Genomic DNA, 11340 nt, shown 5'->3' on the forward strand with positions numbered 1-11340 from the left:
GAACATTGAAGAATAAATCAATAGGACTCACGGGCTCAGGTTGTTAGCTCAAGTGACTAGGTCAATATGATGCTGCTTACCGAGGTAAGTACAGAAGAGGTTTGTTGGGGAAAAATTGTTCACCTTTGGAATGAATTTGAGATGGCTATGTGGAAAATTTCAGGCTGGAAATGTAACTATCATTCTTTCATTTATTCAATAAATATTTGTGAGACTGACATAGAGAAACATTTCACCAAATGGAAACATTAGAGAAATAAACTAACATTCACTATCACCAAAATTTTGAAAAAGATAAATTTTATCACCAAAAGTTGAAAGGGCAGCTAGGTGTAGTGGTGCATGCCTGTAATCCCAGTTACTCAGGAGTCTGAGGCAAGAGGATGGCAAGTTTGAGACTAGCCTGGGCAACTCAGCAAGACCCTGTTTTAAAATTTTAAAAAAATAACAAGAATTTGGGATGGTGTAGGGTGCAATTTAGTGAGGCCCTAAGCAACTTAGGGAAACCCTGTCTCTAATTGAAATATAAAAAGGGCTGGGGATGTGGCTCACTGGTTAAGCATGCTTGGGTTTAATCCTCATTACCAAAAAGTGAGGGTGGTGGTTAGGGATATAGCTCAGTGGCAGAACACGCCTGGGTTCAACCCCCAGTACCAAAAACAAAAGAGAGAGAGAGAGAGAAAGAGAGAGAGAGAGAGAGAGAGAGAGAGAGAGAGAGAGAGAGAGAAAGATGGAGGAAAGAAAAAAATAGGAAGGGCATAATCTCAGAATGAAGGACAGTTGTTTATAATTGAATAGATTTAGATTGTTGAAGCACCCTCTTAGGCAAGCTTTTCTCATTTCACTATGACCCATTTAAAGTGTCACTGTGTTTCAATCTGATCTGGAAACAGCCATTTCAGAACCACTGATTTGAGAAATGAGCAGAGAAAGAGAGGTCAAGACTGTAAGGTTCAATCTCCAGCACCAAAAGCAGGGGGGGGAAGGGGGAAGAGGGGTGGGAGGGAGAGAAAGGGGGAGAGAGAGGAGGAGGGGAGGAGGAGGGGGAGGGAGGGAGGGAGGGGGAGAGAGAGAGAGAGAGAGAGAGAGAGAGAGAGAGAGAGAGAGAGAGAGAGAGAGAAAGAGAGGAGAGAGACAGGGAAACAGAGAGAGAATATGACTGAGAATGAAAGAATATTTAGTTCAAGGAATGGTTCCAGAGATAGGAGGAAAACAAGCAGAGTGTGATCATGGAAGTCAAAAGAGGAAGGAGAGTTTCAGAAATGAGAGTGCTCGACCAACAATGTCTTTTGCTATCCAGAGTTCAAAAAGGTCATTGGATTTGGCAATGATGAGGTTATTGGTGACCTTTGGCAGTGCTCTTTCACTGGGATGATGGGACTGGGGCCAAACTGGTTGAAGTGTGAATGGGAAGCTGGAGAATATTGAAGTCTAGGCTGTAGAGTCTACTTTAAACAAACTTGAGGGTGAAGGAAAGGTAAGAAAGAGAAGGCAGGAGGGAGAGAAAAAAAAGTTTGAGAGAAAAAGAAATTTAGGGAAGCAAGATAACACATGTGGAGAGGGGAGGGCGCTTGATTTTGGAGGTAAGAGAGTCAGGTATTTTATACTCAGAAGAGAAAGTGGTGTTATAGGGCAGCTGAACTTTCCTGAAGGGAAAGAGCATAATGTCTGAGGAAGGGCCCAGAAAAGGAGGGTGGATGAGCCAAGGCCCAGGTGAAGGGATTAGCCTTTAACGAAAGGGGCACCTTGTCCTCTGAGAGGGCTGGAGGGGAAGGAAGTTGGAGAGACAGGCCAATTGCAGGTGGGGGGGGGCAGGGCACTGAGGTAATTCATGCTTGAAGGGCTCTGTTTTCTCAGGGAAGTATGAGCAGAGGTTGTTCCTAGCAGGGAGAGGTGTGGGGTAAGAACATGGTAGGGAACTGAAAAAGTTTGGAATGTGGCCCAGGGAAACGTGGAGGGTGGAGCAGGGGAGTTGACAAGGGAACATGCTTGAGGATTGGCTGAGAGATATCAGCCATGCATAGGCAGGCCAAGTTTTGTCTTCCCCAAGCAGCATTGGTCTACCTCTCTAGGCTGTGAGGCAGGGTCCACAGCACCTTCCTCTTTCTAGTCTATCCCCTTGTTAAGCAATATCCAGCAAAGTGGCCCCAAGGAGGCACCCAGTCCTCTCAGAAAGGCCTGACAAAGCCCAGAATAACTATAAGGCTGTTAGAAAAAACAAGAAGCAAGATCTTGATTGCCCTGATAGGAAGTTCTCCATTTTAGTTGATCTAGGCATTTTCTGCTACCCTGCTGACCACCTTAATTTTGTTCTCTGCTAAATGTGAAAGAGAATGGCCTGGCTCCCATTTTTGCCTAGCAACAGACCTTTAATCCTACAGGCTGGGGAGAAGCCAATAAGAGGGTTCAGTGGCTTCATGTCCCACACCTGAATGAGACTATGGCAATTCTTAGGAGTCAGCGAGACATAGCAGTTGTGTAAGGAGAATAAACAGCCATGAAAACAGGACTGAAGGTTCCCTGGACTCTGGGAGAGCATGCTGGGAGTAAGACGTAAGGGGAACCCTGAGGCCTCCTGCTCAGGGAAGTGAAAGGAGTGGCCGAAGGAGCACAAGTTCAAGGTGGAAGGTGGCATGTGTTGCACAACTAAGTCTAGTTCATCAGTATTACAGGGCTCAGGAGAAATGTTTATGTGTTCCTCCTGCCTGTTGTCAGAGGCCACCTAGAGGTCAAAAAAATTCCAGGGTGTTACAATATTTCTTGAGCTTCTTTCTCCTGCACATGCTATCTGCAAGGCACCCAGTCTCTTTAGCGTCACTTCTCTTGGTCTCACTTCTCGTTTCAGCCAGTGATGCAGTACAAGCAAATTTCTATCTCTTGGAAGTTAATTCAACCAGAATTTTCAGAGACTGGTAGAAGCTGGAGCTCCCCAGTAACCCTTCCTTCCCCTCCAGGATTCCTCTCTTCAGAATCCAGGGTCTAGCATACACTTTCAGGAATAGAGAGCTCTCCCCCCCAGCCCTAGGCAGTGCACTCATTTCATCTCATAGAATAAAACTGTTGAGGGCTGGTACAGTGCCAGGGCCTTGGGTTAGGTAGTGACTGAGCTGTTAGAAAGTTTCCCTTCGATTGAGCCAAAATGTGTCTCCCTGTAGCTTCTATCCTTGGGCCTCAGTCTTGTCCTTTTAATTCACATAGAACACGTGTAAACTCATTCAAATATTTGAAAATGGCTGTTGTTTCCCCTAAGAATATTCTTTCTGCCACAGATAAGCATTTTTTTTCTTTCAATTGTTTTTTTTTTGTTGTTATTACTTTTTTTTTTTTTTGATACCAGGGACTGAACCCAGGGAAGCCTAACCACTGAGCCACATCCCCCCCTCCTTTTTTTTTTTTTAAATTTTGAGACAGGGTCTCCCTAAGTTGCTTAGGCTGAGGGTGGCTTTGAACTTGCAATCCTCCTGCCTAGGCTTTCTGAGCTACTGGGATTATAGGTATACACTACTGTGCCCATCTGTCTTTACTTTTAATAGCAGTTTGGTTGTGTATCTTTCTTCAAAATCCAGAAATGCATATAGAAGGAAGTAGCAATCTGCCATATTCTTCCTCTCAGAACCAACAACTGTAACATTCTTTCTTGTAACCAGTCTTTTTTCCTCTGCATACTGTGCATTCTACACTGTTTTCTAACCAAAATGGAATCCTTTTCTACATAATATTTTAGAAGATTATATTCTTTCACTCTTGAAGGTATTAACTTTTCCCTCATTCTTCTACTAGGCTAATTTTCATATGAAATTCTTTAACTGTTTAATAATTGATTTAACTTACTTTGTCAGGCAAGACACTTAGGTTGTTTTCAATTTTTCTTTACTACAAAGAACACTGGAATTTGAAGTGGAATGGGGTAGGGAGTAGGTGAATGCAGAAAGACAAGCCCTTGAATCAATTAGTCATATGACTTTAGCATCTGATTTTTTTCCATTTTCAATGTTTATAATTATACTTCCTAGAACACGACCATGAATGCCTGCTTAGTATTTGGTTGCAAAGATTTACCCAAATTAATATAACTGGTTTCCTATTATTGGACACTGAGACAATTTCTAATTTTTGATGATTACAAACCAGGCTGTGATGAATATCCAAGAAGCTAAATATGTGCTGGTGCTGGACACTGAGGTCAGTAGGGATATTTTCAAGACCTCTAAAGAATAAGGTGCCTGCCAGTAGTTGTAACTGGAAGCTTTTTGGCAAAGACCCAGAAGGCTGGCTAAGGCCAAGGACTATGGTCAAGCCTCTGGGCTTGCCTGAGGTCAGTACCCATTACCCAGCTCCCATCACATAGTGTTCATGTTGGCAGGGACCTTGGGGACCACTGGGCTGGCAGCCTTATCTCACACGTGAGAGAACGGAGGCCTGGGCTGGTCCTTCGACAGCTTAGCACTGGGCAGAACTCTGCTTCACCCCAGCCCCTGGCTCCTGAATAGAAAGCTGTGATCTGCTTTCAGATTTGGAATCCGCCCCAGAGGCCCCAGGAACTCCTGCCGGCTGTCCTTCACTGGACCATTTACTGCTAAGGCTGGAGACAGAGGACTCAGGCACTTTTGCAAATGAACTGAGCAGCAAGGGGGTGGAGGGTGTTGAAAGAAGATTGGAGGGCTACCCCACAGGCAACTGGGCCTGCTCCACCCAGAATCCCCCCTTTTTTTCCCTAACCCAGGTGATAGGCTTAGTGGCAGTCATCCTATGTAAGGTCCATCTGGCAAATCTATTTGGGGTTTAAGCTGAAATAGCAGGTGAGTCCCTCCCTTTCCTTAGAGGGGTCAGCTGTTTGTACTGGGAACCAGCTTTGCTAAAAAGGCCTGTCTATCCTGCCCTCTGTCCCCAACAGCTCTCTGTGGTTTTGGGTGCTAATGAGCTCTCCTCCCTCCCTGCTTGGGCCTTGCTATGGGCTGGGGAATTCACACAAATGGTGTGCAATTTGTCCCTTCTGGGTTTTCCTTTCTGACTTGGAGCTAAAGCAAACCCCTCAACCCCCACTGACATCTTGTTTATTCAACTGGGAGAGATTTAACACCCAGGAACCCAGCTCCCCTCTCTGAGCTCCTTTCCCAAATCTTCATCCCCCTCCCAAGCCCCCAGCCCTGCACTCCCTGAATAATTTATAAGTCTAGGCAGGGCTTATAAAAGGGTCTCTAGAGAAAGACCAATAGTGTGTAGAAAGTTTTGAGAAGTAGGAGAGCCCACTGTCTGCCTGACCTTGGTGTCCTAAGGATGGACCCTGCTGCTCCTGCTGCTTTGGTGCCTGTCCCAGACCTGGCTTTGGCCCTACCACCAGTTTCCCAGGAACTCCCTGGCCTATTACACCCATCATCCCTTCTCTCTTCTGGACAAGAAATACCTGGGAGTGAAAGGTAAGTGGAACTTGGCATTTGGCAACCTGAACTCAGGCTTAGGGGGTTTCTAGGAGAGAGGGGAGATGAGCTATTGGAGCACCTCTGCTCTGTAAAGGGAAGAGGCAATGGCCTCACAACCCCTGCGTCACATCTCTGGCCTGGAATATTTCATTTGGCTTTTCACTTCACTAATGCTTCCAGGTGGCAGGAGGGAATTGGGGGACAGTGGGCATTGCCAAAGCTGAAGGTCAAGCAGCCAGGTCCTTGTAGGCCAGGTGTAGAGTCCACTGAGTGGCACTGGGCCTAACATGCCTAGACTGTGGCTGAGGATGTAGGGAAAGAGCCAACATCTAAAGAAGCCTTTGACTGGGGCAATTGTCTTTTCCCCAAACATACCATATGACTCTCATCTGCTTTTTTTCCTACCTCTGTAAGTCTGGTGGGGAAACAATGGGCCTGGGAATATTTCTGGTTCCTTCCCCCAGCCCAGGAAGATGGTAGGGTTCTGAGCTCTACTTCTTGGAGCAGGAGGTAGGAGGCAAAATAGTTTCCTCCCAACCCTCATTTACTCCTCCAAATATTTCACATTCAACAAACCTTTACTAAAGCACCTGTTATGTCCCAGGCATTGTGCTAGGTGTTGAGAATTTAGATATGCTCAAACATTTCATTGAGCCTAAGAAACTCAGCATCAACTGATCTATTTTTTCTCCTAGAGGAGCTTGTCTTTGGAGGCCCTGGCTGTCCTCCACAAATGACCCCCCAAGGCAGGTGAGGAAGTTGGTGGATTGGGTGAGTTTGGGTCCTTGTGATATATCTTTATAGGCACATGCAGCCACATTCATTCACACTGGCCAAGTCCCTTCCCAGAGAGCTCTTGACCTCAGTCCAAGGCTGCAAATCTGAGAGCTCATCCTTTTGGCTTTGCTAACATTTGAATTCCACAGCAGCTCTGGGAGGCCCAAGATTTCCATGTCCAATGGAAAAATGAAGAGACTTAGGCTCAGAGTGGGAAAAATGTTTGGGAAGGCCCCATAGCCAGTGTTCAGCAGAGCTGGTGCCCAAATCCCAGTCCCCTGGCACAATGCCTTTGTATTCTCCCACCCTACCTCCCTGAATCTTGGCTGCTCCAGTAGAACTCTGTCCCCTGGACAGCCTCCAAACAGGTGTTAGAACAGGGGCGGGAAAGCAAACAACCCCAGGACTCTGTCCATTTGTTTTTCAACCAGAACCAGGACAGACCCACTTGTTGTAGGACAGGGGGCTGGGGAAGTAGACCCTGGAAACATCTTAAGATCTCTTCCAGATCGTCCTACCTGCAGATTTCTGACCTCTGATGTGAGGGGGGGGGCAGTTATCTGGCCATGCACTTTGAGCCACATGCTAGCTTTTGCTTTGGACAGGCTGCTGGTGGGGTAACGGCCGCTGAGGCCACCAAGGCTGACTCTGAATTCCATCACCCCGTCAGGTAAGCTTCTGGCACCAAGCTTAGAACTTTATATAGATACATTAGCTGTCTAAATCCTCACAACAGTCCTGAGAAGCAGGAGGAAGGAGGCATTTGTATGATCATTGTTTCACAGTCAAGGAAACTAAGCCCAGAGAGGTTAAGGGACTTTCTTGGCCAAGGTTGCTTTCCCAGGAGGCATTGTCACTCTTCCCTAAGGATGAGCCCCTGTACACACAGCAGTGAAGGAATCTATGATAAAAAAGATGGGAAGCACAGCAATAGAGATTTCTTGGCTAGAAGTCTCCTGGGAAGGGGAGTAGGGTAAGGGCTAGAACTGATAGATGTGGGGCTAGGTCCTCCCACAGCTGTAGGTCCACCAAAGGTGACCTTCTTGCCAGGGTCATTTTGTAACAGTTCAAAAACTTCTATTACAAAGCTCTCTTTCAACCTTTCCCTCTCACCCCATTAATCCAGTTAAGAGAAGGGGTTTATCGGCTGACTTCCTTCTTGGCCCTACTGGTGCCTCTGTATACTCAACTAGTCTACATTTGAGGCCATGTTTCTTCTCTGCCCACAGGCTCTTCTGGCCGAAATCACGCTCCTTTGACTACCTGTATAGTGCTGGGGAAATTTTACTGCAGAATTTCCCTGTCCAGGCCACTATCAACCTTTATGAGGATTCTAACAGTGAAGATGAAGAAGAAGAGGAGGAGGAGGAGGAGTATGAAGAGGAGAAAGAGGAGGCTAATAAAAAGGGGCCAGAAGGGTGTGTGAGAGTACCAGGGCCTGCACCACACAGGGCCACAGCTCCTCCTGTCCAAACTGAAGCAGTCACTGATTGGCAAGTTTCCTAGGGCCTTTCCAAGGGACAGCTTTCTGGACTAAAAACTGGGTCCTCAAGCTGCCCAGCTCATCCTGGCTTACCCAACTAGCTGGTGAACTCAGGCTCCTGGCATCTCATTGTCTGGGCTTCTGACAGGATTCCTAGGAGCTCTAGGGAAAGGAAAACCTGTTTCTGAAGCCCCCAGGAAACAGAGCAGGGCAGGGCATGCCCTTGTGGAGGAGAACAGTCACTTCTCAGGGCCTTTGACAACTTCCCAGGTGGCCACATAAGTCCAGTCTCTCCCATGGGAAGCCTGACTTCTGACTTTACCTCCAGGGACACCAATACCAAATCCAAGCAAATTTGGGGCACCTTTCTGATGAGTCTTGTAGGAAGACAAGGAGGCATCTAGAGAATCAGCTTGCTCTGGGGACTCCTTCCCCCATTTTGCTTGCTCTCCATTGAAATCTGAGTGTTGGCATGAGATGAATCAGGAGAAAAATAAACTACATGATGTTTGCCTTTTTCTTGGAACTGTGCTGATTTCTTAACTGAACTCTGCCCATGTTGTGAAGCCATGAGTGGAGGGTCAGAGACCAGCTCAAGGCCAATTCATTGTTGTACCTGAGGTCAGTTGACAGATTTTTCTCCTTTGGGATGTAGGGCTAGGGACCCAGCATGATGCCAAGGCTTCTCAATTTGTGAAATCAGGCTTGTTTAAATTTCTAGGATAGTTTAGAAAGCCCTCAAAGGGTAGCTTGAAAATTGGGAGTAGGGGATGGGCTTCAGGGGAAGGAGGGAGTGTTGGAAATGGCTGTGCATGTGTGAGGAGGGGTATTTGGGGTGCTACTAAGTCCTGTCAATTTTTTTGGCACCAAGGATTGAACCCAGAGGCACTAACCACTGAGTGACAACCCCAGTCCTTTTTCTATTTCACTTAGAGACAGGGTCTCACTGAGTTGCTTAGGGCCTCACTAAATTTCTGAGGTTGGTTTTGAACTCACAATTCTCCTGCTTCAGCCTCCCAAGCCACTGGGATTACAGGTGTGTGTCACCATGCCTGGCCTATCCTGTCAATTTTCTGTCCTTAGTTCCCTTTGTGTCCCCCACAGCTCAGGCCTGGTTGTTGACCTTGCCCCAGTTCCTCTTCAGCTAATTTTGTTGCCTCCAGCATGTCCTTTGCAATTTGTTTTCTGAACTGGCTATTGAACCAGGCTAGGTCATGTCCTTACTTCACCAATAGCTAGGCTTATGGTCGTTCTGTTTGGTTTAGGTTTTCTGTTTGTTTTTGATCACAGAATCCCTTGGAAATCTAGGGCTTCCCTACCCAGAAAAAAATACATGTGTATACACACATACAATGCTATGTATTTCCAAATCAAGTCCTTAATGTAAAATTCTAAGGTTTTCAATTATCTGGATTTGCCTCTCTTGCTTATTTACTTGTTTTGCAGAACTGGGGATTGAACTCAGGGCTTCACATATGCTAGGCAAATGTTCTACCACTGAACTATATCCCAAGCCCAGATTTCTGTCTCTTTAGATTCATCCCTCAACTCTTGCAATTTATACTGTGTCCTTGAATATGGCATACTTTCTAACATCTCTGTGGCTTTAAACTTCTGTCTGCAATGCCTTTTCACTTTTGCATATCTTGTACTCCCATACCTGCTATATGACTAGTCCACCAACCACTCCTATGAGAAGCCACTCCAAGCAGACTGACCCCCTCCACTCAGTGCCTCTCCTACCATAGCACCTGCCTCCTTTCCTATCCTATGCGTAAGATATAGCAGGGTTTGATATCCCCATATGGCTTTATAGCACAGCAAGTGACAGGCACAAAGGAGTTGCTTAGGAAATGCTGAAAGTCAAAATTCTCAAGTCTTCTTAAAGCAGCTCTTGGTAGAACCAACTTCCATTTACTTGCCTGTTTCCCTATATCTTAGCTACAAAGAGGACAAGATAACATCTTATTGAGAGGGAGAACGATGGCTACTTTTTTTCCCCTCCTTTTTCAAACTGAGATAATCAGCTTCAGTTCTGAGCTATAGTTGGGACTTTGCAAATTCAGATAGAGCCTTGAGCCGGCCAACAAACTCACACACTGGTGCCATCTATTGGTCAAAATTTAACCTTGTTCTTTAATTAAAGTTGCTAGTTGATCTTTGACCACTTTAATCCTTTTATTCCATTCTGTTTCTGCTTTTAAGTAAAATGGAAACTACCATGTGCTTGTTGTATGACCTTGGGCAAGTTACTTATCCACTCTGAGCCCTCTCTTCATCGGTATAATGAGGATAATAATGTTACTTCCTCTCAGAGTCATTGTGAGGATTCAACAAGATAGTATGTAAAAAGTATTTAGTCTGGGTCCTGGCACATAGGAAAACCATCCAGTAGGTGATACTAGTCATAATAATAGTAGTTGTGGTAGCTGATATTATTAATTTTATAAAAGAAATGAGATTATAGGGTTGAGTCAACTAATGACTGATCTATTAAGTACCATTTGATTGTCTAACCAGTCAAAACATCTTTGCAGTGTTCATCTCCATTAAAAACAAACAAACAAACAAAAAACCCAAAAGTTAAATGACAGAGGTCAAGTACTGTTTCCTGGACCACTCTTGACATTCAAATGGCAGCCCACAGGTTTTGGGATCCTGTCCTAAGACAGCGGTTTTCAAACCTATTTTCATGCTTTCACAGGAAAACCTTTCTTTGGAATTGTGTTTTGAATCAAGTGCAGAAGCCTAATATATAAGTCAGATAAAATGGAGCTGCCCTGGGGAAGCCAGAATCCCTGCCCTAGTGTCCTCTACTCTCCTTTAAACTCTCTCTACTCCCACTTATTTATTTATTTTTGTAGTACTAGGGATTGAACCCAGGGACACTCTACCACTAAGCTGCATTTCCAGTCCTTTAATGTTTTTTGTTTTAATTTTTTTTTTTTTTACATTTTACTTGTAGCAAGGATTACTATCAAACTCTACTCATTGGGTCAGAATGGAGTATTAGCAAAAAACTTGCCCCTCATGTAGCATACTACCTATACTTGCAAGTACATTTTATGTTTTAATTTTAAGACAGGGTCTTGCTAAGTTGCTGATGGTCTCACAAAATTCCTGAGGCTGACCTGAAACTTGCCATCATCCTGCCTTAGCCTCCAGATTCACTGGAATCTCCACCCTCTTTTGTGAAGCACTATTGGGAATCCCCAGATTGTGGGGAAGACAGTCATGAAACCACTGTCATAAGGGTTAAAATCAAGAATGATATGAAGCTGAGGGGGGATTAATTAGTATTTTAACATGACCAGTGTTCCGTTTAAAATCCTTGTTTTGGGTCCTATTTTTTAGGTCCTATTTTGTTAAAATCCTTTGTTTTGGGTTCTATTTTCATATCTCAAAAATTGCTTGAGTCCTTATACCATAGGTTATAGGGATTTAAAATCCTTGGAATCCCAATATCCTTGGTTTTAAAGTATTATATAGCATAGAATTACAAATCCCAAAATCCCCAGAGGTTTAAAGACCCTAAAACCCTTGGAACAGTAATTCTTAACTCAGAATGAGCTATTCTCACTCCCCCACACCTCCCTCTTACTGTGCACGTGCTGTTGTTTACTGAGTAGACATTTTGTCTCACTTTCCTTCCAGTACCAT

The 11340-nt window shown here is 44.9% G+C and overlaps 1 protein-coding gene across 3 annotated transcripts; it reads left to right on the top strand.

The window, feature by feature from the left end:
• Positions 1 to 4491: 4491 nt before the first annotated feature.
• On the top strand, positions 4492 to 8163 carry Ripply1 (ripply transcriptional repressor 1). 3 transcript variants are annotated; one of them, XM_026402665.1, is made up of 5 exons: positions 4492 to 4799; positions 5277 to 5417; positions 6116 to 6191; positions 6803 to 6867; positions 7427 to 8163. In XM_026402665.1, exons 2-5 carry the CDS (start codon positions 5278 to 5280, stop codon positions 7701 to 7703), a joined length of 558 nt encoding a protein of 185 aa, XP_026258450.1. In that variant the 5' UTR covers positions 4492 to 4799; position 5277; the 3' UTR covers positions 7704 to 8163. The 3 variants fall into 3 exon arrangements, with proteins under 3 accessions (XP_026258450.1, XP_026258451.1, XP_026258452.1); XM_026402666.1 differs by having other exon boundaries at positions 4492 to 5417; positions 6116 to 6170; XM_026402667.1 differs by lacking the exons at positions 6116 to 6191; positions 6803 to 6867 and having other exon boundaries at positions 4492 to 5417.
• Positions 8164 to 11340: the final 3177 nt, after the last annotated feature.

The sequence above is a fragment of the Urocitellus parryii genome, chromosome X (assembly GCF_045843805.1).
Source record: "Urocitellus parryii isolate mUroPar1 chromosome X, mUroPar1.hap1, whole genome shotgun sequence".
Classification (NCBI taxonomy): Eukaryota; Metazoa; Chordata; class Mammalia; order Rodentia; family Sciuridae; genus Urocitellus; species Urocitellus parryii.